This window comes from Mirounga angustirostris, unplaced genomic scaffold, assembly GCF_029215605.1.
Source record: "Mirounga angustirostris isolate CCGP_5_RB_7025 unplaced genomic scaffold, mMirAng1.0.hap1 SCAF_9, whole genome shotgun sequence".
Taxonomy (NCBI): Eukaryota; Metazoa; Chordata; class Mammalia; order Carnivora; family Phocidae; genus Mirounga; species Mirounga angustirostris.
This window is the reverse complement of record NW_026991717.1, coordinates 52,531,606-52,559,236: the sequence shown is the minus strand read 5'-3', so window position 1 is coordinate 52,559,236 and position 27,631 is coordinate 52,531,606. Positions and strand designations below refer to the sequence as shown.

Genomic DNA, 27,631 nt, shown 5'->3' with positions numbered 1-27,631 from the left:
ACTGTTATGGGAGCCGGGGGTGGGACAGTAAGCTGAGGACAATTCCTTCTCGAGCAATGCCCGATCTACTCCCTGAAATGACAAGAATTGCCAACATAATCCTCCCACGGAGACGAAGGACCCCTAGGGATTTTGCTTGGGTCTTTACCCCAGACACGAAGGTGTTGCCCGTCTCCGAGGGGGCCAGGTCCAGGCAGAGCACGTCAGCCCCATGGCCGTGGAAGCTCTGTAGCAGCTGCCCACTCTCCACGTCCCACAGGGCACACGTCCCGTCGCCGCTCGCTGTCAGGATCTGTCCACAGAGAAGGGCAGCAAAAGCGTTGTCGTTATGACCTCTGTTGGGGGAAAGTCACTCTGATGCTTAGAGCTGAACGGGGAGGATGAGGCTCTTGGAACAAACACACACAGACTCGTGCCTTGCTATACATGGATTCAAGCACAGGAGTATTTCCCCTGTACTAAGAAAAAAAAGTTCCTTTGCGACACCCTCACCGTCCTTGCGATGTGTGTTTATGTGCCTGTCCCCCTCCGGAGCAGGAAACGGAGCAGGCCTCCGTGCTGTATCTGCAGACTCTGTGCTTGCCGGGCGTCCCAGAGGAAGTGCTCCGTGAACGTTTGTGGAACAGAACTTGCGCAGCCCCCACGAGCAGGCCAGACACTTTGAGTGCTTCTCAGATCTTAACGTGCTCCCCAGCCACCGGGCTGCTTGCTAATATTGCATCTGGGGTAGGGGCCCGAGGCCCCAGCATTCTCATAAACCCTCAGCTGGTAGCAGCGCTGAGCAGTGCGCCCCGTCAGACACGTGCCCCTGCGGCTGCTTCCCCCCAGAGTGAGGCAGGGCCCTAGACGGTCCTAGGGCCCCCGAGAGGGCCACATGCAAGCCCTCACAGATTCAGCAAGCACCTGCTGGGTGCTGACGACACCCAGGTGCTCTGCTAATAGGCATTAATTAGGGCTCGCACAGAGATCGTGTCTCGGTCCTGCTCTCCCGGAGGGCCGTTGGACAGAACCGGCAGTAAGACCTGACACCAACCGAATTCCCTGCCCCTGTGTTAAACAATTCCGAGCCCAGGCACACTTTCCTGGAGCTCTGCGAGGCAATACTGAGACCAAGTGAAAACAATCTAGCGGCCTGGCAGGATACACCTGCTCCTGTGAGGTAAGACTGTGAACCAACGAAACGACTTACCAAGACTAACAGCTTGCTCGCCCAGACTCACAGCAGGACCCTTACCTTTCGGGGCCCACCAATCCAAAGCTAGTAATGTCGTAGCCAGTTTCCTGCCTTGAGAGACCCACCTTAAAATCACCCAGCTTGGGGGCGCCTGGGTGGCTCAGTCGTTAAGCGTCTGCCTTCGGCTCAGGTCACGATCCCAGGGTCCTGGGATCGAGCCCCGCATTGGGCTCCCTGCTCGGCGGGAAGCCTGCTTCTCTCTCTCCCACTCCCCCTGCTTGTGTTCCCTCTCTCACTGTGTCTCTCTCTGTCAAATAAATAAATAAAATCTTTAAAAAAAAAAAAAATCACCCAGCTTGGCCCCCCAAGCCCTCCGAGTACCCTTCCCTGATTTTCTCATTTTGAGATGCTATGGAGAGTCTGCCGAGTTGGGGTTCTCCCTTGCCGCAGGAGGTCTAAGAAGGTTGGCACTTCTGGAGAGCAAGTTTTTCCGAGGACCTCGGCAGACAAGACAGTGATGACTCACGATAGGGTGAGAAGTGCTTAGATCCAGGCAGGCCCAAGGCACAGACAGCAAACCCATTCTGGCAACATCTGAGCTGCTCCAAGGATGTGGGAGAGCTGGCCAGGTGGAGGCCTACCTCTGCACACAATGAGAGCGTGAGGACTTCAGCCTGTAGGCAAGACGGAGCTGTGGGAAGCTTCCAAGTGAGATGATAAGATCAAAGGCAGATTTTAGGAAACTGTGTCAAGGTCCCTGCAGCCACCTCTCAAGCCGCTTCTGTAAACTTACAAGTACAAAGTCCACCCATACAGTGAGAGGAACGCCGCGGTGCCTGGGTGGACTTAGGGTCACAGCCCGAGACTGTGTATGTGTGTGTGTGTGTGTGTGCGTGCGCCCACGGCTTGGGCTCAGGCTGAGCACAGCTTCATGGGGCTGGGGGAAAGGCAGCGGAGATGCAGGCCTCACGGCCTCTGGGACCCAGCTGACTGCACTGCAGAGCCCGGGACAGCCTGTCCTGAGCAGCCACGGGCTGGGGGATCCACAAGGGCTAAGCCCTGGATGGCACAGCCTCCCTGCTCCCCACCTTCCTGCCGCGCACAGGGCCCGGATGAGGCGATAAGACAGTGCAGGAAGTGACTCGTGCAGTGTCACTGCCCCAGAGAAGGCCCTCGGTGGGTGGAGATGACTGAGGAAAGGAAATGAGCGGCAGGCAGCCTTAAGGACTGCTAGCCTCCTGTGCCCCCACCGACCTCCCTGCACCACCAAATTCCTCCTGCTGCTGGTTTTCTCTTCTCCTCTCCTTCTTTTCTGTTCTCTTCCCTTCTCTCTTACACGCTGGGCCTAGCACTCGAAAAGAATCTCCTTTTCTCTGCAGGAGAGATACACATTACAAGGAGGGGACTCTACTCCCACCCTGGCCTGGTGCCCTGCTGGCTGCCCTATCTGGAGCACGTTTCCTGCCAGGCAGTCTGGGGAGACCTAGACTCTGCTTGCAGCCAGGAGAAGCCGCTTTGGAGCTCAGCCCTGGAGCAAGAGCTGGGTGAGGTCCAGAGAGCTTAGGCTTCTTGGGCGTGGCCCCCAAGGCCCACCTCAAAGCTCCCTCTCAGGCGCAGCTCGCAAACGTGGGGAATCTCCAAGGCTGCAAAGCTTCTGCCACTGTTTGTGGGACTCCCTGCATCCCTGGCTTCTTTCAAGTGGCCTGGTACAACCAACAAGATGATCTAGGCTGGTAAAAGTTAGCTTATGAACGCACAAGACTTGGACTGGGTCTTAATTTGGGTACTTAGATTTTATAATATGCTGTAATTCTGTTCAATGTCTCCTGGGCCACACCCATTCCAGTCCTAATACTTGCAAAGGGCCAATAATCTCCCATCTTTTTTGGGACACCCAAACAGTCTGCTTTAAACGATAACCTCAGTCTAGCTCTTGAATTTGTGAATTTTCCACACCATATTCTTCAACCAAAGAGATGAATAGTTTTTAAAAGTTACAAGTAAATTCTTAATAGTAAAAAAATTAAAAAAAATACTTTTAATAATTTTGTGATCTTCATTATAAGTAAAAATTGAATTTAAAAACCACTCATCGCAATAAATGCACAAAACAGAGCCTCTAACTCACTGTCAGTCATTTCTGTTGGAAGGTAGGGAATGTGTAGGTTTAACACCAGTCTTCTGCCAGCCGGCCCGGGCCACAGCGCCCCCTACTGTACAGGTCTGTGAGAATCCTGGTGGCAAACGACAGGGGCAAACACCCCACTCCGAGTCCGAACACCCCTCTGCTCGGCAATTAAACAGTTACCCAGTCACCTGGTCTCCCCGCCGCCAGCCTCGCCTCCCCTTCTGACCCCAGTCAGCTGAAACCAGAGTGGGTCGTGGAAGGCTTTAATCTGACTCAGATGCTCTCCTCCTTAAAAGGAACCCAAATCTGACCTGGCACCTGCAAATGGCTCCTTGCCCATCTGTAGCGTCAGGCCAGACTCAGGGGGCCCTGTGACCCAGCCCTGCCCACCTCGCAGGCTGCCTGTCTCCCTCTGGGCTGCCCTCACGCTTGCCTGGCCACATCCTCGCCCTCCAAGCCTGGCTCAGGCAGCCCTTTGCAGCAAGTTTGCAACCACCCCTCCCATTCTGAGCTCTCAGCTTCCCCCACTGTTCAGTCACAGAGGGTTTCCATGAAGGTCCTGAGAACAGAGCCCGAGTGTGAGCGAGTCCACCCCCAGAACCGGTGGAATCTGGCAATGTGGGTGGTGGGCACCTATGAAGATTTGCTAAATAGATATGAATGAATAAACTGAGAATTCTTTTATGACTTGTTAAGAAACTTAGAGTGTTGAAGTTGTATTGTTTTCACCTTGTAGTTTATTCAAAGTAGGGAATAGATTTACTATTGAAAGCTTTTTCTTTTGGCATTTGTTAAAACACAAGTGTAAAGTAGGTATAGTGAGGTGTATAAAATGCACAACTCTGAAGCTCAGCAGCTCATTAAAGTTTTACACATGTAAGCACATTGGAACCACCACTCAGACTGCCAGGTAGGAATTTCCACCCCCTCTGAAGGTTCTCTGTTCCACTCCCACGACCACCAAGTCAGTTAGAGGATGTTTAATACAGCTCTGTCATTAATTAATTGTGCCGACTTCCCCCATTTTTGATTTATTAAAAATAATAATGATAACCAATGAGAAACAACAGGAGGTTCCTCTTAGAGCCAGCTGCTAGAGCATACCTCTCCTGTTAAGACACCAGAATAGCAATACTTACATTGCGCAAAACAGACTTTAAGACAAAGACTATGACAAGAGACAAAGAAGGGCACTACATAATCACAAAGGGAAAAATCCAACAAGAAGATAGAATGATTGTAAATATCTATGCACCTAACAGAGGAGCACCTAATACATAAAGCAACTATTAACAGACACAAAGGAAGAACTGTGTAGAAATATACAGAAATATAATAATAATATGGGACTTTAACACTCCACTTACATCAATGGATAGATCATCCAGACAGAAAATGAACAAGGAGACAGAGGCTTTGAATGATACATTGGGCCAGATGAACCTAACATATATTTGGAATATTCCATCCAAAAACAGTGGAATACACACTGTTTTCAAGTGCACAAAGAACATTCTCCAGAACAGATCACACGTTAGGCCACAAAACAAGTCTCAATAAATTTAAAAAGATTGAAATATCATTCATCTTTTCTAAGCACAACAGTTGAGCACAATAAATCACCAAAAAAATCTGGAAAGAACACAACTACATGGAGGCTAAGTAACAGGCTAATAAATCATGGATGGGTCAACTAAGAAATTAAAGAGACAAATGAAAATAAAAATCCAACTGTCCAAAATCATTAGGATGCAGCAAAGCTGTCTTAAGAGGGAAAATTATAGCAATATAGGTGTACCTCAAGAAGCAAGAAATATCTTGAATAAACAACCTAACCTTACACCTAAAGGAGCTAGAAGAAGAACAAAGGCCAAAGCCAGTAGAAGGAAGGAAATAATAAAGATTAGAAAAGAAATAAATGACATAGAAACTATAAAAACAATAGAACACATTGATGAAACCAGGAGATGGTTCTTCGAAAAGATCGACGAAATTGATAAACCCTTAGCCAGACTCATCAAAAAAGAAGAGAGAGAACTCAAATTAATAATATCAGAAATGAAGGAGAAGAAGAAAAAATAAAAGCTGACACTAGAGAAACACAAAGGATTATAAAAGGATATTATGAAAAATTATATACCAACAAATTGGATAATCTAAAAGAAATGGATAAATTCCTAGAAACACATAAACTCCCAAAACATAATCAAGTAGAAATAGAAAATTTGAACAGATGGATTACTAGCAATGAAATTAAATCAGTAATTAAAAAACAAAACAAAACAAAACTGAAAAACAAAAGTCCAGGACCAGATGGCTTCACAGGTTTATTTTACCAAACATTTAAAGAAGAGCTTATACCTATTCAATCAAACTGTTCCAAAAAATAGAAGAGAAAGGAAAGCTCCCAATTATTCTACAATACCAGCATTTACCCTAATACTAAAACCAGACAAAGACACTACAAAAAAAGAGTACTAAAGGCCAATATCTCTGATGAACATAAATGCAAAAATCCTCAACAAAAATCTAAGCAAACTGAATCCAACAATACATTAAAAAATCATGACCAAATAGGATTTATTCCAGAGATGCACGGTGGTTCAATATTCACAAACCAATCAACATGATACATCACATTAACAAGAGAAAGGATAAAAACTGTATGATCATCTCAGTAGATGCAGAAAAAGCATTTGACAAGATTCAACATCTATTCATGATAAAAACTCTCAGTGAAGTAGGTTTAGAGAGAACATACCTCAACATAATAAAGGCCATCAATGAAAACCCACAGCTAACATCATACTCCATGAAAACCCACAGCTAACATCAAACTGAGAGCTTTCCCTCTAAGATCAGGAACAAGACAAAGATGTCTACTCCCACCACCTTTACTCAACATAATACTGGAAGTCCTAGCCACAGCAATCAGACAAGAAAAAGAAAGAAAAGGCATCCAAATTGGTACGGAAGAAGTTAAATTGTTACTATTTACAGATGACATGAGAGTATATAGAAAACCCTAAAGATTCCAGCAAAGAAACTATGAAAACTGATAAAATGAATTCTGTAAAGTTGGATACAAAATTAATACACACAAATATGTTGTATTTCTATACACTAATAATGAAGCAGCATAAAGAGAACTTAAGAAAATAATCCCATTTAAAATTGTACCAAAAAGAACAAAATACCTAGGAATAAACTTAACCAAGGAGGTGAAAGACCTGTACTCTGAAAACTATAAAACATCAGTGAAAGAAACTGAAGACAACACAAATGGGAAGATATTCCATGCTCTAGAACCAATATTGTTAAAATGTCCATATTACCCAAAGCACTCTACAGATTTAATACAAACCCTATTAAAATACCAACAACATTTTTCACAGAACTAGAACAATCCTAAAACTTGTATGGAACCACAAAAGACCCCAAATAGCCAAAGCAATCTTCAGAAAGAAGAACAAAGATGAAGGTATCATAATCCCTGACTTCAAGATATACTACAAAGCTGTAGTAATCAAAGCATTATGGTACTAGTACAAAAAAAAACACATAAATGGAACAGAATAGAGGGCTCAGAAATAAATCCAAGCTTTTATGGTCAATTAATAGATAGGAAAGGAGGCAAGAATATCTAATGGAAAGAAGACAGTGTCTTCAGCAAATGGTGTTGGAAAAACTGGACAGCTACATGGAAAAGAATGAAACTGGACCGCTTTCTTAGACCATACACAAAAAGTAAACTCAAAATGGATTAAAGACCTAAACATAAGAACTGAAACCATAAAATTCCTAGAAGACAACATAGGCAGTCATTTCTCTGACATTGGCCATATAAACATTTTTCTAAATATGTCTTTTCTAAGGGAAACAAAACCAAAATTAAACTATTGGGATTATACCAAAATAAAAGACTTTTGCACATTGAAGGAAACGATCAACAAAACAGAAAGATAACCTACTGAATGGGAGAAGATATTTGCAAATGACATATCTGATAAGGGGTTAATATCCAAAATACAGAAAGAACTTACACAACTCAACACCAAAAAACCCAAATAATCCAAGTTAAAAATGGTAGAGGACTTGAATAGACATTTCTCCAAAGAAGACATGTAGGTGGAGACACATGAAAAGATGCTCAACCTTACTCATCGTCAGGCAAATGCAAATGAAAACTACAATAGATATCACTTCACACCTGTGAGAATGGCTAGTATCAAAACCACAAGAAATAACAAGTGCTGGCCAGGATGTGGAGAAAAAGGACCCTCTTCTACCCTTGGTGGGAATGCAAATTGGTAAGGCTGCAAATTGGTGCAGCCACAGAAGAAAAGAGTGTGGAGGTTCCTCAAAAAGTTAAAAATAGAACTACCCTATGATTCAGTAATTCCACTGCTAGGTTATTTTACCCCACTAATTAAGAAAGATGCATGCACCCCAAAGTTTATTGCAACATTATTTATCATAGCCAAATTATGGAAGCAACCCAGGTGTCCATCCATAGATGAATGGATAAAGAAGATGTGGTCTACAGATACAGATAGAGATATAGACAGATAAATACACACACACATTGGAATATTATTCAGCCATAAAAAAGAAAGAGATCTTGCCATTTGCAAAAACATGCATGGAGCTAGAGATTATAAAGCTAAGTGAAATAAGTCAGAGAAAGACAAATACCATACGATTTCACTCACATGAGGAATTTAAGAAACAAAACAAATGGGAAAAAAAAGAGACAAGCCAAAAAAGAGACTCTTAATACAGAGAACAAATTGGTGGTTGCCAGAGAGGAGGGATGCATGAAATAAAGGGGATTAAGAGCACATTTATCATGATGAGCAGTGAGAAATGCATAGAATTATTTAATCATTATATTGTGCATCTGAAACTAATACAACGCTATATGTTAACTATACTTGCATAAGATGATAATAATAATAATAGAGGGGACACTGGAAAGCTTCCTCTCCTTGCCACCCCTCCTTGGTCCTCTGCCACTTCCCGTGCTCCCCGGCAGGCTGACCCACCACACGGCCGTTTCCTCACCTGCATGTCTGAGTTGGTGAAGCTGCAGGCCGACAGGTAGTTGGTGTGCATAGCGACAGACTTCTTTTTGGCAGCCATGTTTTCATTTTTGTCAAACGTCAGTGGATACACAGAACACTTATTATCCAAACCACTAGCATGGAAAGAAAGAAGTGACAGATGCTAATATAAGGCAACAGAATACACCTATACACTCTCCTTCACGCAAACTTTTCAAAATGTTTTCCTTTGGCAGCATGATGTATTGTAAACTTTCCCCCCAACTTTGAAGATTTTCAAATGTACTGTAAAACTGAAAGAAAAACAGTACAATGAGCACCCAGATCCCTTCACCTACATTCACTAACTTAGCCTTTTGTCATATTTGTGGGAGCAAATTCTGAACCCATTTGAAGGTAAATGCAGACATGACATGTTACATCTACATACTTCAATTTGCGAATTTTACATCTTCTAAAAAAAATAGAACATTCTCCTAAGTAGCCACTAGATCATTCTCACATCTGAGAAAACTAACACAAATTCCATAACATGGTGTAGTCAGCCATCCGTATTCAATTTTTCCCAGTTGTCCCCAGGATCCAGGGCCCAATCAAGGTTCACACATGGCATTCAGTTTTTATAGCTTTTTAAGACCATTTAATTTAGAACAGACCCTCCACCTCTGTTTTTGTTGTTCATGATAAGAGATCTTAGGCCAACGGTCTTGTGGAATGTCACATACTCTGCATTTGTCACACTGTTTCTTAATGGTCATATTCAGGTAAACATTTTTGGTAATATTAGCATACAGGTGATACTGTGTACTTCTTTCTCTTTCTTGCTGCTTCACTCCAGGAGATTTGTGAGGACTACTGTCTCAAGATTGGTGACGCCAACTTTGATCACTTGGCCAAAGTGGGGAGCACTAGATCACTGCATGGGAAATATGACTTGCTTGTAATTAGTAATTAGGGTTTGACACTTCGAGACATGTGAATATCCTGCTTCACAACAGCCTTTCATGCAATGGCTTTAGCATGATTACCATTGTTTGAATCAAATATTATTTTAGGAGTACAAAATGGTGCCCTTCTGATTCGATCATTCCTTCTGCATTTGTTAGCTGATATTTTTCTGTAGAGAAAAACTTCCCCCTTCCCTCATTATCCCTGTACACCCACGGGTTTTTTTTTTCTCTTCAAGTCTGTTATGAGCCATTACTACCACTACCCCATGTGATGCTCACATTTGGACAGTGGAAGGCCCCTGCAAGCAGCTCGTTTCTGTTGGATATGACCCCATTGATCCTTGAATGTTTCCTTGCTTTCTGGAACGAGAAAATATCCTAGGCTCACTTTATCCTTTTCCTGCCCCAGACCTACGATCAGCCTTACTGCGAGGAGCCCTGCTTCTTCTTAATGGGCAATGACATTTAGGAGGAGGACACTCTTCTGATGCCCTGGGGATGCTAGGGACCCCCTTAGCCTTTCCAACTGCTCAAGGGGGCAGGTGTGGACTTGGGAAGTCTCTTACCAGTAATTCATAAGCTTGTGGGTGAGAACGATTTGTAGTTAGGCTGTGACATTGAACCAGCATGCTGTGGACTATGGGCTTCCCCGGACCCTTGAGGTGGTAGGCATTCTCCTGTGCTGAAGCTTCAGAGTAATTTCTGTAGCTCTGCTGGGATACCCATTACTTAGGGTTATTCGCATCTGGTGTTGAATCTTAGCTTTAGTATCTAACTCATTTTGTGATCTTGGTTAGGTTTTTTTAGGTTCTCTGAGCCTCAGCTTCCTTGACTATAAAGTCGATATGGAGTGGATAAAATGGAGTGGATCCCACAATCACAAGGGGCTGTTGTGAAGATTCTATAAAGAGTTCAAATGGCCCTTGACATACAATAGAGTCTCAGTAAGTGGTCATTACTGTCATTTTTATATTCCACTTGCTTGGAGGCAGGCACTATGTCCTATTCATCTTTCAATTCCCCAGGACACCTGGTCCATTGCCTTGTGAACTGTTGTTCATATCAAGTATACAATACCTGAGTGAAGTCCTCTTTCAGATATGGCTTTCAAATAAAAAAATACTTATATCTAAATAAAGGCAATTAACACAATTTTTTGAGAAGGGGATTTCAGCTTTCAAGTTTGGCACCAACTAAGAAATAGACCCACTAGTCAGACAGATGGAGATAAATATATCCCTGTTCTCCCCTTAAAAAAAATGGAGAGAATGTGGTGGAGGTGTGGGTTTGTATGATCACGGAGTTACAGGGCTGTCACAAAGCCATGATTGAGAAAGACCACATTAGATCATCACTAGATAACTAGGCAAGTTAATCACAGTGGCTCTTGACAGTTCTAGGGAAGGTCTGAGCAGGTGCTTTTGTCAAAGATGGGGATTCAGTTTTGCTCAGTTTAGTTTTTTTTTTAAAGATTTTATTTGAGAGAGAGAGAGAGAGAGAGAGAGAACGAGTGGGGGAAGGGCAGAGCGGGAGGGAGAGGGAGAGAGACAATCTCTCAAGCAGACTCAGAGCCCGAGGCAGGGCTCGATCCCATAACCCCAAGATCATGATTCCAGCCAAAACCAAGAGTCGGATGCTCAACGACTGAGCCACCCAGGCGCCCCTGCTCAGTTTAGTTTCTGATGCTCTTTCCTCATCCACTGGACCCCATATTTTATTTATTTTTTTAAAGATTTTATTTATTTATTTGACAGAGAGAGACACAGTGAGAGAGGAACACAAGCAGGGGGAGTAGAAGAGGGAGAAGCAGGCTTCCCGCCGAGCAGGGAGCCCGACGCGGGGCTCGATCCCAGGACCCTGGGATCATGACCTGAGCCGAAGGCAGGCGCTTAACGACTGAGCCACCCAGGCGCCCCTGGACCCCATATTTTAAATATTTGTTAATATTACACCAGTATTCACAGCTTGAACTCCCTCTGCTTGTGAGGCAGTCAGTGCAGGCACTGACTATGTATCACATGGCAGGGCCGGGAGACAGATACGACGGACAAGAAGACACCAGCCATTCCTCCTCTCTGAGGAGGCTGTCACCACAAACCTGTCTACCTGGGCCTTGTAAAATTATTCTCTTTCCCGCCTACCCCCCTCCCTCATGGAAATTTTCTCACTGGGTTCAAATAAGAAATAGCTGACAGAACCATTTTCCAAACTACTGTTAAAGACATTGTTCACGGGGTGCCTGGGGCAGCTCAGTTGGTTAAGTGGCCGACTCTTGATTTTGGCTCAGGTCATGCTCTCAGGGTCAGGAGATGGAGCCCTGCATTGGGTTCTGCGCTCAGCAGGGAGTCTGCTTGAGATTCTCTCCCTCTGCTCGAGATTCTCTCCCTCTGCTCCTCCCCCCACTTGCTTGCTCTCTCTAAAAAAATAAAGACATTGTTCACTATGTTATTATATCCATTGCATACAGAAGAAGGATCTACCCAATATGTTCTTTTTGTAACACAGAACCAGATAGCAGATATCTCAGTATAAAATATTGAGAAATGATGTAACTCCTTCAGCTCTATGCATCTGCTAACATTAATGCCCAGTTAGAAACATATTACCCTGGAGTTTTTTAAAATGTAGAGTATTTATTACTCCTAATGAGTAAGAACTGATCTTACCTAATGAGAGGTCAGCTTTTGCCCTTGGCTGCTGGGAGGTCATCTCTGAGGCCCTGGAATGGGCTGCCTAATGGGAGAACAGTTTTGGCTCACACATAGTCTCACAGTATGATTTAGGGCATGCACTGTGAGTTCTGACCTCCTCACAGGAACCAGAAACTAAAGGCATTAGCCTAAACCTCTAGGACACACTGGAGACTGAGGGTCAGCCACATGGGCCGTATGTGATTGAGCCCCAGGAAAAACTGTGGACATGAAAGACTCAGGCAAGTTTCCCTGGTGGTTAATGCTCTGTGAATCATCACGCATGGTGGCCAGGAGGCCAGGAGACCAGGAGGAGGTAACGCCGTCCATGACGCCACAGGGACGGGACAACTGGAAGCTCCAGGTTTAGACCCTGCCTGGACTCTGCCCTGGGCACCACCTTTGGTTGGTTCTAATTTGTATCCTTTCACTGTGAGAAAACTGTGAGCCTAAGTATAGCACTTTCCTGAGTTCTGTGGTTGTTCCAGCAAATTATCAAACCTGAGGGTGGTTTGAGGCTGATATCTGAAGTGACAGAAGTTTTGTGGGAACAGCGCCTTCTAATTATACAGCTGGCCGAACTCCTTTACACTTACCTTATTGTGTGTGTGTATGTATACACACATATGTAAATAAATGTATTATGTACATAGCATATACATAAATACATATACACCTACCTATATCATGCGTGTATGTGTGTCTTTTATTGTGCTTACCTCAGATCCTTTCAAGAAGTAAATGGGATGAATTTTATATAAATACTACCATTCAGTTATAAAATGGAAATACAACCTACTTTTGAATTATTTAAAAAATTAGAAAATATGAAATACATGTGTGTGAACATGGGTTCCAAAGGCACACAGGGTCTTGGCACGTGGAGAGTGAATGGAAAGATGCCCCCGACAGCCACTCAAAGGGAGGGACGTTGAGGACAACCATTGGTGTGACTTGGCTGGAGAAGGCTCCAAACTCTTTGCTTGGAGGCCAAGTGTTTTCATTTTTGAATTAAAACTCCTTTCTCCTGATTATAAAAATGACATATGCTTATTTTTAAAAATGGAAAATTATAAAAAAAGAGAAAATTATAAAAAAGAGAAAACCCCATAGTCCCATCATCCACAAGGAACTACTACTGGATTTTTTGGTATAGTTTATCACAGACTTAATGCCTCTTTTCTAAACATGGCTGGGATCCTATGGTAGAGATATTTTCCAGAATTGTTTAACACAGGGACAGGGAATTATGTTGGTTGCAGTTCTCACTGCCAACTCTGTTAAACTGAGCTCCAGGAGAATAGGAAATAAAACACCATCTTCCTAGCAACCTGGATGTTCTTTTGATTTACTGTAATTAAGAAGTTTCCTTCTTAATGGTTGTATAAAATATTCCCTTCAACTCATGTCCCACAATTCACTTAATAATTTCCTTTGATGGACTTATGGTTCCTCCCTACCCTGCCTTTTTTTGCTTTATTTTAAATAGTGCTACAATAAATATTACTGCTCATATGGCTTTTCTATATTTTGGATCATTCCTTTCAAACAAGTTCTTAGGTATGGAATCTCTAGATCAAAGGTTATAAATTTTTCAAGGCTTCTGTTCTGATACACATTACTAACATGTTTTCCAAAACGTTTGCACCAATTTATAGTCCCCACCAACAGCATTTGAGAGTAGAGGAGGCAGGTTTGAAACTTAAGCTACTGTCAGTCTATAATGAAAATAAGTATGAAAGAGATTTGTGTAGTTTCTTTTTTGATGAAGTTCAGGAAGGAATTGAACACCTCACTTAACTGGTCAAGAACAAAAACAGTTAAGTTCGAGTTTGTTTGCTTGTTTTTGCCCATCAAACGGTATTTTATGGCTAATCAGAGATCTGAGAAGCTGCTTGGCCCCTACTTACCCACATGCAATGGCGCATCCCGACGGGGCATATGCACAGGCCATCACCCACGTGCAGGGCATGGTGACTGCATGCTCCTGAAACACAGAACGCAAGCTTCATAGAAGGAAAGAGCGGCACTTCTACACAAATGTGTGAATGTTTAGTTTTTGCAAAATCAAATGACTGGAGTTCCTGCTAAATCCCATTACCATTTCAAAGGGCAGGGGTGTGGGGTGAAGCTCAGCCTGAGACTGACAGGAGACTCAGCTCCCCCAGAATCAACAAAAGCGAATGTCGTATATTCCAAGTGCTAAAAATCTCAGCCAACAAAACAATATCCTTACTGTTTTACTTCTCTTTTTTAAAGATATATTTGAGCGAGAGAGAGAGCACACAAGCAGGGGAAGGGGCAGAGAGAGAGAATCCTCACGCAGACTCCCTGCTGAGTGTGGAGCCCAACGTGGGGCTCAATCTCACGACTCATGAGATCATGACCTGCGCCGAAACCAAGAGTCAGATGCTCAACTGACAGAGCCACCCAGGTGGCCTACTTATTTCTTAATGTTATACTCCCCTTGTTCTTCTGAATGAATATTGGGGCTCATTTTCTTTGAAAGGTCTGTCTGAATTTCACTTCAGTTACATGCTGTACCTTATTTACTCAGATTCCCCCTTTTTAAAAATCTGTTCTTAAATGATTCTACACGTATGTTGTGTTTGCTGCCCTGTGAGTATACAAGAGCCTCTGTCCCCTGTGGGCCCTGAAACCACTCCTGGGAAGGTCTGAGTGGAGGCGGGGGAGGGCAGGGTGATCTTGAGTTGTGCTCACAGAGGACGGAGACCCCATAACATGGAGGCAACGAGAACTAGGTGTAGCAGTTTCTGCTCCTGGCTGGTGGTCGGGGCACCCACATTCTCCTGCATGCCAACAGGCAACAAAGCCACAACCCAAAACCTTCTGCATCTGTGGTCTTACTTCCCATGAGAGACATGGGTCCTGGTTCCTAGTTCCAACACCAGCAAGATGTGTGGCCCCATGCAGGCCACTGGTGAAGGGAGAGGACGGGACTAGCTGATTCTAGGCCGGTTCTTTCCTGCTATGATTCATGTTATGCTCATGGAAATTCTGTCACTCACAATCTACAGCCTTTCAGATGCCTAGAATAACCCACTGCAGCAAATGGCCACTCTCAGCACAAGGCGCCCCAGGCCCCCTTCCTTACAAGAAAAAACTATGTTCCCTGCCGGGGGCCACAGTGGCAACACCACGGCTCCCCAGAAATCAGGCAGTGTGTGCTCTAGGACATGCTAAGGCTTAAACAGAAGCAAAAAAACCCCACACACTCCTGAAGATGCTAAGGTGCGCTGGGAGAAGCAGAGGCTCCCATGGGCGGAGGTGCTGGAGGGGAAAGCCCCTTGTAAACCATTAAGTTGCCATCTTTACTATTCCCTAGGGGCCTGACCATTAGGGACTCTGCTCCAGAAGGTGGTTCTGGCCCCCCACCCCTTGATCAGGTTGGGTAGCACCTGCCTACCACAACACTTACTAAACACATTCAAAAATATGCAGAATATGGATGCTGCTCAGTTTGAGGCAGATATAGGTCTCTTTGTCTTATATAGTGAAGAAGAGAAGACCTTCCTTATATAAATAACAGAACCAGGACTGAAGACACAATAGTCATTACCATAAATGGCACACGAGGCAGGCTATAAGCACACCTCCACAGAGACGGTGGCCTTTCTCTTTAGTTAAGAGTCTAAATGCAGGTTAAATTTGGAGCCGAGCTCGCCCAGGCCCGACCTGCAGGAGATCACTGGATAGTCAGCTCAACCCCCTGCAACCTCAGCTTCTCCCCCGCTGTCTGCTCATGTCCACGGTGCTACAGAGTCCGGTCACAGACACAGAGGGCAGAGAAAGTGGGGGCTTCAGGAACCTCTTACCACCCCTCAGGAGAAAAATAATACGTGCGTGCCTGCGTGTGAGGAGTTTGCCAGGCCAGGCCCCTTCCGGTTTTAAGTGTTAGCACCCTCTCTGCTGGCTCTGCATGCTCCTGCTGGGGGGAGCGGTTTCAGCTCTCGAGGGGAACAGACCTGCCGCGGGCTGCTGAGCTGTCTGAACACAGACGGGCTTTCCTGGGGTTTCCATCCCCAGGCGGGCACCCGAGAAGCCCGATGACCATGAGCCTGGGGGTATCTGGAGGGGAAGAGGACAGGGCCGGGGTCCTGGGGTGCTGCTCAATGCGCCAGGGACAAACTCTTACCTTGTTAGTAGTGAAGGAATCCCACACGATCACCTTCCCGTCCTGGAGGGAAAAGAGTAAACAGCTTAGGAGCCGTCAGTCAGTGCTCACAGGCGGCTGCGAGAACGCTCAGAAGAGCTGTGTCCAGCTGGATGGCGCGCAGGAGACGCCAGAGTAAGTACCTGGGTGGTCAAGGACCTCCAACCTACCTTTGAACAAGGGGGACAGAACGGGGGGCTGAACTGTCCCGCCTGATTAAAGGCTCAGTTCTCAACATGACACTCCTTGTGGAGCTACAGAGCAATGCTCAGGCTTCTAACCATCCAGACACCGAGCACTCACTCTTGGTGCCTTGCTGTCGCCCCCCACGCCCTGTCAAGAAGCTATACAGGGGTGAGACAAACCTGAAATTACCTCGAGGTACTTGCCAGGTAACTAATGGTCTCTTTCGTTCTCCCTGGCCACCCCCACCAGCCCTCCTGGCTCCTGTGCCCCCCGCACGCTGCGCCAGAGCCCCCACCCTCATCCCTGGCCCACTTCTCTGGGCCCCGCGGGCCTGACAGCAGTGTAACTTGCCCACCCAGACAGTTCACACCTAAGCTGGGAACAACGTGAGACTCCTGTCCGTCACCTGTCTGTCACGGTGGGGACGCCCTGGGGGGCTGGGCTCGGGGCTGGCGATGCCACCTTCACTGTACCCGCTGCTGCAGCCTGAGCTGGGGCTGTGGGGAGTCACCACGACATCGTGGGTATGGAATACAAACCCACACGAGCCCTGGTCCCTACAGTGCGGCCACCTGCCCGGTACGCGGTGTGTGGGTCCTCTGGGCCCCCAGGCTCTGCCTGTGAGGAAGAAGATGGCTGAGTCGGCAGCCTCCATGGCAGGCTCGGTGTTTGTAATCACGGAAGCCATCTGGAGCCAAACGTGAACGACGAGGTGAGGGTGGGGGAAGAGGTGCCACTGAGGGGCGCAAGCAAGGTCTGATTATCCAAAGTGACACGGTTGCTTCCTTTGCATGATCCACTGGACGATTTCCATATTCCCGCTGCGTGTGACTGAAGGGCCCAGGAACAAAGTCAAAGTGGGCAATCTGGGGTCTTTCAAAACTCCTAAGCACACTGGTTCTTCTAGTCTAATTTCTCTGACTAAACGCCCAAACACAACAGAGGGGGTAGATTGGATAACAGGGCAGAGAAGAGGGAAGGAGCTCCAGGCCTGTACCTTGGGGTCCTCCGCACCTGGAGCCCGGCTCGCTGTGCCGGGGAACAGACTTGTGCATTGTCCAAGCTGGCGTTCCCTCTGGCGGCTTCCTCCACCATGCCGCCTGCCTGCCTGTCCCCACTGCCCACCCACTTTGTGCTCTGGACAGAAGAAGGCACCCAAGAGGCTAAAATCAGGCATAAAACCAAATGTGGGCCTCTCCACCAGCACAGATTTATATACCAGGGCCTCATGTTCCTGGAGAGACCGCCTCCACCCCAAACCCTACCCCACGCAGTGAGGCTGATTAATCTCCTGCCTTCAAGGGAGAAGGGCTGCTCTGAGTCACTCCGTCTGCTCCAGAATGTTCCCACTGTTGTCAGCTTCCTCCCACGCCCACCCCACTTCTAGTTTTCTCTGCGTTAGAGGTGGATGGATGGAGCGTTCCTCCTCCCTCTCTAATAAGAACAGTGTATGAGTGACAGAAAATCCAACATATATTGTACTCTTAAAGATAAGAAAAGTCAAAAAGGCTAGGTGATAACCACTTTGAAAAAAAAAGTCTGGAAAGGAATGCTCTAAAATAGTAATAATGGTTGGGACAGGGTGGTGGGAGTAAAAGCGTTTCTTTGTTCTCTTTTTCAGTGTCTCTTTAATGTGGTAAAATACATGAGAAAAATGTTTTATGAACATAAGTGAAAGCAAATAACAAGGTGACATATTAGATCTATAGGTAATTTAGGACACTAAGACCACCTGTCCTTATCAAACACAGCCTGACATAGATGTTAGAGTGTGTGGATTATTTAGATTATGTACAGTTTTTATATTTAAAAGGAATTTTGTCTTTTGGATATTGTCTTTTGGAAAAGCTGGGCTGAAGGTATGGATGGTTGGCAGGGGAGTCCAAACTGGCCATAAAAATATAGAACTTCAGTTTATAATTTTATATTCAATGCATGTTACATCAAAATAGACATAAAAAGTACCAAGCAGTGATAACCAGCCTCCTGATAGTCGCACTTTTGTAGAGGCCCCTCCCTCATAACGTCAGGGTTGGAATATAGCAGGAGTGATGGAATGTCACTTCTGAGGGCATGGCTTCGGCTTCCATCTCCCTCTCTTGCTCTGGGGAAGGCCAGCTACTATCTTACAAGCAGCCCTATGAAAACGTCCACATGGTGAAGAACTAGGGTCTCCAGCCAATGAGCCATTTTGGAAGCGAGTTTCTGCCCTACTCGAGCTATGTCATGACCACAGCCCTGACCAACATCTTGACTGTAACCCCATGAGAGACTCTGAGCCGGAACTACCCAGATAAGCCGCTCCAGAGTCCCGGCTCTCAGAAACCATGTGAAATAATAAATATTTGTTGTTTTAAGTTGTTGAATTTGGAGGCAATTTGTTATGCAGCAACAGATAACAGTAATGTAAGACGTAAAATAAACTATGTTAACGAGATAAAATAAATGAAAAATTATACTTTACAAAATATGTGTCTTAAATTTGCTCTTTAAGGCGTAAAAAGAGTCCAGCAACTCTTAAACTGAAAGAAGCCACAACCACTTATGTCCTCAATTTGGGGGGAGGGAGCCCCACTATCTAAAAAATGGTTTCATTCACAAATACAGCCCTGAAGTATACTCAGGAAGAAAAAATTTTGAATGGCTTCTCAAATACACGTTTTAGTTTTTACCGTAACTCCAAATCTACCCAAATTAGTGACGTTCTACAGTATACAAGAGAATTCTTCACTATGCTAACTCATGTCCTGTGGAGAATAAGCAGAGTCATAAAGAGCAGGCAGGGTTTTTTGAAAAGGAAAGCTCTCTTTCTTCTTTAGCTATCAAGTCAGACCCTGGCTCACCCTCACAGAGCAGATGTCACATACCTGGGATGAGCTCACGATCCTTCTCTTATCTTTGCACCAGTCCATGCAGAGAACCTTGTTCCCATGGCCTTTGAGGGTCCTCCTGGTCTTCATGACAAACTGCCCCAGAGCTTCCACCCGCTCGGCCACCTGGTGCACTAGAAGGACAGACTACAATCAGTTCCGTCACCAACGACCAGATTCTGAGCCATATGCTGGCAAAGGGATGACATTGGTCTTTCTCTGATTCTCCTGTTTGTGTGTGTGTGTGTGTGTGTTTTGGTTTTGTTTTTTACTATTATGCCTTCATTATGCTCCTTTAAACTCAGGAGAGGGTAGAGACAACACTGTCATTCTGTCTTTGGGTTTAATACCCCACATCTTGCAAAGCGTTTCCATCTCTGTGTGCCGAGGGATCCACAATGAGGCTACCTCATATACATATGGCTGCCTTCCCCCATACAGAATTCTCCCACTGAAGGGCTGCGGCTCTGCGAGGTGGGCAGGGTGAGCAGCAGAGTGAGACTGAGGCTCACCGGGGTTCTTGGGCTAAAACAAGTTCATACAACCAACTGGGAGTGAAGCTGGGGCTTCTGGTTCTTTTACCTACCTTTCCAATCACAAGGAAAAGTGACTTTACAAAAACTGTCCCATGGTGGCAGAATGTGCACCCATGCCGCTCGAGAGCAGGCACCGTGACCCCTAGCTGATGCCCTGCACCTAGCACAAGCCTGGGACACATCCGGGCTCCATTCCCGTGCTGCAGACAAGAACGGACGAGGGAGCCACCACATGGCGCACCAATGCGTTTACTGAAAACTTCCGCTATCAGTGGAGATCACTATTCTAAAAGTCTAAACACGTGACCTACAGGAGCAACCCACACCAGGCAGGAGCTCCAAAGAGGAATCTCGCAGGGGTTGGGCCCACGGCCTCTTTCCTGAGCCTGTCACTGAGGAGTCCCAGAAGGAGCCACGTTCCCATGAAGAGACAGTCACGTCCGGGCCCCACATCCAGAGGTGAGGAAACTGAGGCTGGGGGACCCCACGGCTTCGCCCCCTCATGCAGTGCCACTGCCCTTCTAGTTAGAGGCTGTGCCAGAAGGAAAAACTGGGGCTCCTAACCGCCCCCCCTCCACTTCTCCTACCTCCAAACCTCCCAGCTGGGCCTTTCCCCCAGGCAGGTGAGAAAGAGGGAAAGGGGCATCCGAGGCAAGGGGCAGGCCCAGGAAAGGCGTGGTGTCTCTGCGGAGCAGCGCAGCATGGGGGGCGTGAGGCAAGGCAGCTGGCCCTCTTCCTTCCCAGGAACCACTGCCCCTTGCTGGGGAGTGCCACCTCCCTCACGGAAATGGGGCAGGGAAGGCCGGACTGGACTGCGGCTCAAGCCCGTGACAACAGCGCCCCTTCTCAGAAATCCTCCCTCCCTCCCTCCCCTCCGTCTCTCTAAACACTGCATTGTGTATCTCCTAAAAACAAGGAACTCTCTTACATAGCCACAGTATATTATCAAAGTCAGAAAATGAACACTGGAACAATGCTATGTCCAATCTACAGACCTTATTGAGATACTCTCCATCGTCCCAATAATATCTTTACAGCAAAAGAAAATCCAAGACCACGTGCTGCCCTCAATTGTCATGTTTCTTTGGTTTCCAGCTACCGAGTTTCCCAGGGTGGGCCTGTCTGCCGCTTCCTCAAGATCAGACGCAGGTGATGCGTGTTTGGCAGGAACGCCACAGACGGACGCTGAGTCCCCGCCAGTGCGCCCCGTCAGGAGGCGCCTGTCGTCCGTTGGGCTCGTCACTGGCACTGTGCCCACTGACCATTCAGTTGAGGTGGTGTCTGCCGGGTTTCTTCACTGCAGTTACCGTTTTGCCTTTTGTAATGAAAAAGTGTCCTGTGGGGATATACTCTGAGACTCCACAAATACCCCGTCACTCATCAAACTCCAATACCCTCTTTTTAACATCTGTTCATGAGTCTTGCCTGAATGGGTGATGATGATGGTTGGCAAGTGATTCTCCTAATTCCATCATTCCTTCTGCATTTTTAGGTGGCTTTCTAATAAAAGGAGCTTCCCCTCCTCTTCAGTGTATTTATTTGTCCATTTATATTAGATGGAACTCATGGATTACCTTATTCAAGGGGTTATAACCCTTTAGTATTATTATTTATTTTTATGCTCAACTAGTCGCTGATTTGCTCAGTGGGAGCCCCGTCAAGCAAGCGCCCAGACCTTCTGACATGTCCCTACCGTTCTCTAAGCATTTCTTATTCCAGGCTCATGTTCTTTCCCTGCTCTGGCCCCAGAATCAGCCACTTCTCCAAGAAGTCTTGGTTTCGTTTAGTTGCCCCATTCCTTTGTGATAAAAAAACAAGACTGTGAACAAGTTAAAAGTCTCTGTGAAAACCCAACTATAGGGGTGCCTGGGTGGCTCAGTCGTTAAGCGTCTGCCTTCAACTCGGGTCATGATCCCAGGGTCCTGGGATGGAGCCCCGCATCGGGCTCCCTGCTCTGCAGGAAGCCTGCTTCTCCCTCTCCCACTCCCCCTGCTTGTGTTCCCTCTCTCGCTGTGTCTCTCTCTGTCAAATAAATAAAACCTTTAAAAAAAAACAAACAAACCCAACTATAAAAAATCCTTGCTGAACTATAAGGTACTACATGAGGGGCGCGTGGCTGGCTCAGTCAGTGGAGCGCGCAACTCTTGATCTCCAGGATGTAAGGTAAAGCGCCATGTTGCGTGTAGAGATTACTTAAAAATAAAATCTTAAAAAGGAAAAAGTACTACATGAATGTGCAATTATTATGCTATCACTTCTGCTAAAACATTGCATTCTTTATTACCACAAATGGTACACTAGTTTTTTACAGATACATTCTTAAAAACATACTGAATATAGTTTAAAGACGGCAAATTTTCTAAATTCTTAGAGGCCATTTACATAAGCCTGTACCAGCTCAGAGTTGTGAGCATATTTTGTTTAGTGTTTTGTTTTCAAACTTCACGTCAATATTATTGCAGCTTTCCCCAGTTCAGCGTTCGGACAACCACAGCTATTTTATGTTCCTCTCATGAAAATAAAAAAAAATTAATGAATTAAAAAGATGACTCACCCAACCGATATGGGGCCCTCCTTATATAATGTGAATCGAATCTGACCACATTCCAGCTACTAATTATTTTTTTCTCACTGCATTTTCCTTTCCCATATATAGGTTTACTCCCCACCCACTCCATCCTGTTTCTATCTGGCCAATCTCACATCTGTTAAACTGAAGAGTTACAGCTTGAATGGTATCTCTAGAACCCCGAGTATGTGCCAAGTACTGTGCTGGATGCTCGGGTACAGAAAAGAATAGGACGGTCCCTGCTCTTCCTGAGCTCATGGTCTGCAGGGGGCAGACCGCAGCTGCAGCGCGGGGACAGAGGTAACCCGGCTGACTGCTGGCAGGTGTGCCATCAGGAGACAGGCACCTGGCTTTGAAGGATCCACTGGAACTGGAGTAAGGAAAGGGGAGGTTGAATCACCTCCCAAATTTTGCACCAATATACAGTCTTTGATGGCCACCATTTGGTAGAAGATCTAAGGAACGGAGGATGAAAAATTATCCAAAGCTACTTCTAAAAAATTCATTTTGGAACCCAAGCGTCCATTGATAGATGAATGGACAAAGATGTAATATATATATACACAACACACACAATGGCATACTTCTTATAAAAAAGAATGAGATCTTACTATTTGCAACAACATGGATAGACCCAGAGGGTATTATGCTAAGTGAAGTCAGACAGAGAAAGACAAATACCATATGATTTCACTTATATGTGGAATCTAAAGAACAAAACAAACAAAAAGCAGAAGCAGACCCATAAATACTGAGAACAGACTGATGGTTGCCAGAGGGGAGGAGGTGGGGGGATGGGCAAAGTGGGTGAAGAGGATGGGAGGTACAGGCTTCCAGTTATGGAATGAATAAGTCACGGGGAGGGTGGGGGGATGGGGTAACTGGGTGATGGGCATTAAGGAGGGCACACGTGATGTGAGGAGCACTGGGTGTTATATGCAACTGATGAATTACTGAATACTACATTGGAAACTAATGATGTACTGTATGTTGGCTAATTGATTTAAATTTAAAAAAGAAAAAAAGAGTAAGTCACAGGGATAAAACAGGATAACAGCATAGGGAGTACAGTCAATGATATTGTCTAGTGTTGTCTGATGACAGATGGTAGCTAGACCTGTGGTGAGCAGAGCATAACCTACAGTTATCGAATCACTGTTGTACACCTGAAACTAATGTAACATTGTGTGTCAACTATACCTCAATTTTAAAAACTACAAATAAAAAAATTAAAAAAAATGGATCCTGTCTAATTCTACCCCTGGATTGAATGGAGTGGATATAAACAAAACCCTCAAACACTTGGATGGAAGGAAAACATCTGCAATCACATTACCTCATTTGTGCTTGAGATTTTGGAATTGCTCCAAAACATATATTAGCTACACACAGAAAAAACCTCCCCAGAATTCCCTAATTAAAAGCTGGATAGGCTAAGCAATGGTACAGTCTTTCAGATGGAGTACTATATGGCTCCATACAATAATTTCAAAATATTGACATTAAAAAGAATGGCAAAATGACACGGGGAACTATTTAATTCATTGCGTTAAATTGAAATTAGGCTCAAACTCTAAATCTAGTACAATCCCAAGTACGCTCACAAATAATATGCACAATCATAAAATCATAAACTATGAAATATATCAAAATATTAAAATTGGCTACCCCTGGGTGGTGGGGTTATGAATGGCTTGTTTTCGTCTAGATTTCTAAATTTGTTATAGTGGGCCTTAGCTTATTATGATGGTGCCCTAGATTCACTTGTGTGAGCTAGATTGTATGCAATTATGGATGCAGAGCCAAAGCAAAGGGAGAGGAGATGAAAGGTAGGTTTGCTCTCCGTTCCCTCTCATGGCTGCAGGCAGCATGTGGTCGAAAGCAGCAGGGAGAGGATTAGTTTGTAGGGAAACTCACGTCTAGCCTCAGGCCACGCGGCCTATTTCCTTAGAACGCAGAAAAAGTCAGTCAACAAATTGGCTTCAGACTAATCCAGAAATTCGGTTTTCCTCGATTTCTCCCTACACCATAAAATCAGAATAGTCCAAGGCTCCAGTCATAATATAGCCTTTGAGAATAAAACCTTTCACAAAGTTACATTTAGAACAGATAGAAAAGTGAATAGCATCTGATGATAAGTCCTGCGAACTTGACCAAATTTCAGCTGGATTTGTACTTGAAATTACATAAATCTTCTTTGAGTGGCTTTGTTCCTACACTAGATTAGAATCTGCCCCCAAAGAGGCTGGGAATCTGGAAGAAGCCCCCCATAGCCCCACGAGGCTGCCATACGTGCTGGCTGAAAAAAACACAGTGTGCCTCCTGACCTGCTTTCAGCCTGTTTTCTGGATCATTCTTCAGTTTAATTTCAAGTTAAGGACTCTTCAAAGTTGAATTCTCTTCTTTGTTCTTGATCTTGACTCCCATTCCAGTACTCATTTTTTATTATAAAAGCAGGAAATGCACAGATGGGTATAAATCGAAAAGTACCTCCGCCTCCCCTCACTCCCCTGGGCCCTCTCTAGAGATAACAAGTTTCTCACGTATCCTGCCACAAATTAAATGCATATTTGTTTAAGCTTGTTCACGCTAATGAGATCATGTTAAATATACTGCTTGGGACTTTTTAAATTTAATGTTGAGATCTTTTCATACACACACATGGATTTTTTTTCCCTTCTTAATGGAAATCTCAACTGCCTGAGAGATGGCCTAGCAGAGTGAGAAGGAGAGCTAATACCAGGTGCCTGAACCCTGGCGTCTACTCCCCCATTCTCCCTTAGAGTAGCTGCAGAACCTTAGGACATTCCCTTTACCCTTCCCTGGATCTCAACAGTCTCCTCATCCATAAGGGTTATAGGGAGGAGAAGGAAACTTTTTGTGCCTGAGGACTGAGGCTGAAGCAGGTGACCCTTCTAGTTTTGAGAGCCTGTGATAGGACCTCCGAAGATGTCCATGTCTTAATCCTTGGAACCTGTGAATATGTTCCCTTACACGGCAAAAGGGGCTTTGCAGATGTGATTACGTTAAGGATCCTGAGCTGGGATGATTACCCTGCTTTATACAGGTGGGTCCACTGTAATCACAAGAGTCCTTATAAGAGGGACGCAGGGAGATCAGAGTCAAAGAAGGTGAGGTGATGACAGAAAGGTCAGACGATGTGAGGCCACAAGCCGAGGATTGCAGGCAGCTTCTAGAAGCTGGAAAAGGCAAGGAAGGGACTTTCCCCTAAAGCTTCCAGAAGGAATGAAGCCCTGCTGACCCACTGTAGACTTCTGACGTCCAGAACTGTAAAAGAATACATTTATGTTGCTTTAAGTTCCTATGTTTATGGAAATATGTACAACAGCAATAGGAAACCAATAAAAACTATAACCTCATGATTCTAAAATGTCTTACAATCAAGCAAGGGAACACTTACCTATGGTAGAAGGTAAGCAGAAGGCAATAAGGGGAAACATCTAGAGAGGAGGAAGCTCTGGAGGAGTAAGGGGAAAGGCAGGGGTATGGGGCCTGGGGCTATGGAGTTTGATGTAGGCTGCCTTCCCCTTGGGCCACCCATATAAGCCACTTCCTCTATTTAATGTTGGCCAAGGGTCTGACTTGGGGATGAGGGCCCAACAGTATGGACGTTGGTCTGAGGGTCAAAGGGATGGGAGCTGAAGACGTGAGGGTCTGGAGTTGGGTAAAGTTTGCTTTTCCTCCAAGCTCAGGCTATTTTGTTGTGTTTTTTAGGCAAGAATTTGGGCAAGTCAGAGCTAATAGAAGGCTGATCAACCCAGTTTGCCCAGGACTAACGGGTTTTCCAGAATGCAGCACTTTCCATTTTAAAACTGAGAGTCCCAGGCAAACCGGGATGCCTTGGTCATCTTAGCTTGTGGCCTGAATATGTTCCCTAGCTAGGGTAGGGGGTTACAGGACCATCTATATAACAACACCAAAATGCAAAAACGACAGGCTCAGTAAGAGGCTGAGAGACTGGTAGAGAGAAGAGCCCAGTGATCATGGATCATGGAGATCTCTGGAGGAGAGGGTATGGTCAGAAGAGGAGGAGCAGCTCTGAGAGCTAACGAGATCCAGGAGGCTGTGATGGAGCGAGAGGCCAGCGTGTTACAAGGGTCACACTTGTGAACCCTGAAGACACCAGGGACGGGGCAGGGCTTAGGTCAAAAGGAAGGCTCACATTAGGTGCCAAAGGCCGTAAGAAATGAGGCAGCCTGGCTGGGGAGGTCAGGAGCCAGCAGCATGGAGGAGGGGAAAACAGGATGTCACTTGAACGACAGGAGCCTCAAAGGAGCAGAGGTATTATACAGGTGTAAAGGAGAAGTGTTGGGGGAAATAAAGCTGCAGGGGAAATAAAGGGGAACTTGGCCATATGACTTCTGGTCTCTTCAACTCCAAAATGCTGACTTCTATGCAGGTGAGGATAGGTCTTTCCACTGTGGGTCCCTGGTTTCTGAGGATACTGCATCCTTGGCAGGACGGGGGTTCCCTGGTGAAAAGCTCTACCTTGACTATCTCTCTGCCTTAGGGCCATTTCCCAAGTCACAGAAAAGGCTGAGAGGTTCCCAGCAGGCAGTCTGCACTGCCGATGAAGAGAGTTTCTGGAGAACCTCCTCTGCACAGAGCCCAAAGGGGTTGGGCACAGAGTTGAAGTGAGGCTGGGCTGGAGTTCTGACTGCCTGGGCTGGAATCCTGGTCCCACCACTCACTGGCTACAGTCCTCTGGCAAGTCCTTTCACCCGAGGTGCCTCAGTTTCCTCATCTGTAACATGCAGAAGTCAGATGACCTACCTCAGAGGCACCCACACCATACTTACAGCATCATCCATAGCATCTGCACAATGTAGGAGTTTGCAAAGTGAAATGAGACAGAATTTTTTGTCTGGTGCCTCCCAATTTCTGTTCCCTACCGTTGCTGATAACAGAAACCCAACTTTATTTGGGGATGATAATGTGTCCAGCTCACTTCTCCCTCTCCCAGCCTCCCTTGCAGTAGCTATGTGACCTACTTCTGGCCAATAAAGTACAAAATCTGTTGGGAGAAAGGAGGCTTTGGGGAAAACTTCTGCTTTCCTGATAGGAAGGAGAGCCAGAAGCTGGTGCCCACAATCCCCCTTCTTCTTGCCCTGGATACAGAGGTTATGTTTGGAGCTGTGGTGGTCATATTATAATCACGGGGCTAATGCCAGTGGAGCCTGGGTCCCTAATGGCACACTGGGCAGCTGAGCCAAAGCTGGTGATCACCGACATTCTTCCTGTTATATAAGGAAAATCACTCCCAATTTGCT

At 45.6% G+C, this 27,631-nt stretch overlaps 1 protein-coding gene across 1 annotated transcript in view; it reads right to left on the bottom strand.

Moving 5' to 3' along the window:
• The window catches only part of GNB5 (G protein subunit beta 5), a 39,773-nt gene that overhangs the window by 10,656 nt on the left and 1,486 nt on the right, over positions 1-27,631 (bottom strand). The window contains exons 2-6 of the mRNA XM_045900062.3: positions 19,233-19,369; positions 16,162-16,203; positions 13,916-13,992; positions 8,367-8,499; positions 149-292 (exon numbers count right to left, since the gene is read on the bottom strand). Of these exons, the coding sequence (XP_045756018.1) occupies positions 149-292; positions 8,367-8,499; positions 13,916-13,992; positions 16,162-16,203; positions 19,233-19,369 (533 nt within the window). The remainder of the gene's footprint in view (positions 1-148; positions 293-8,366; positions 8,500-13,915; positions 13,993-16,161; positions 16,204-19,232; positions 19,370-27,631) is intronic.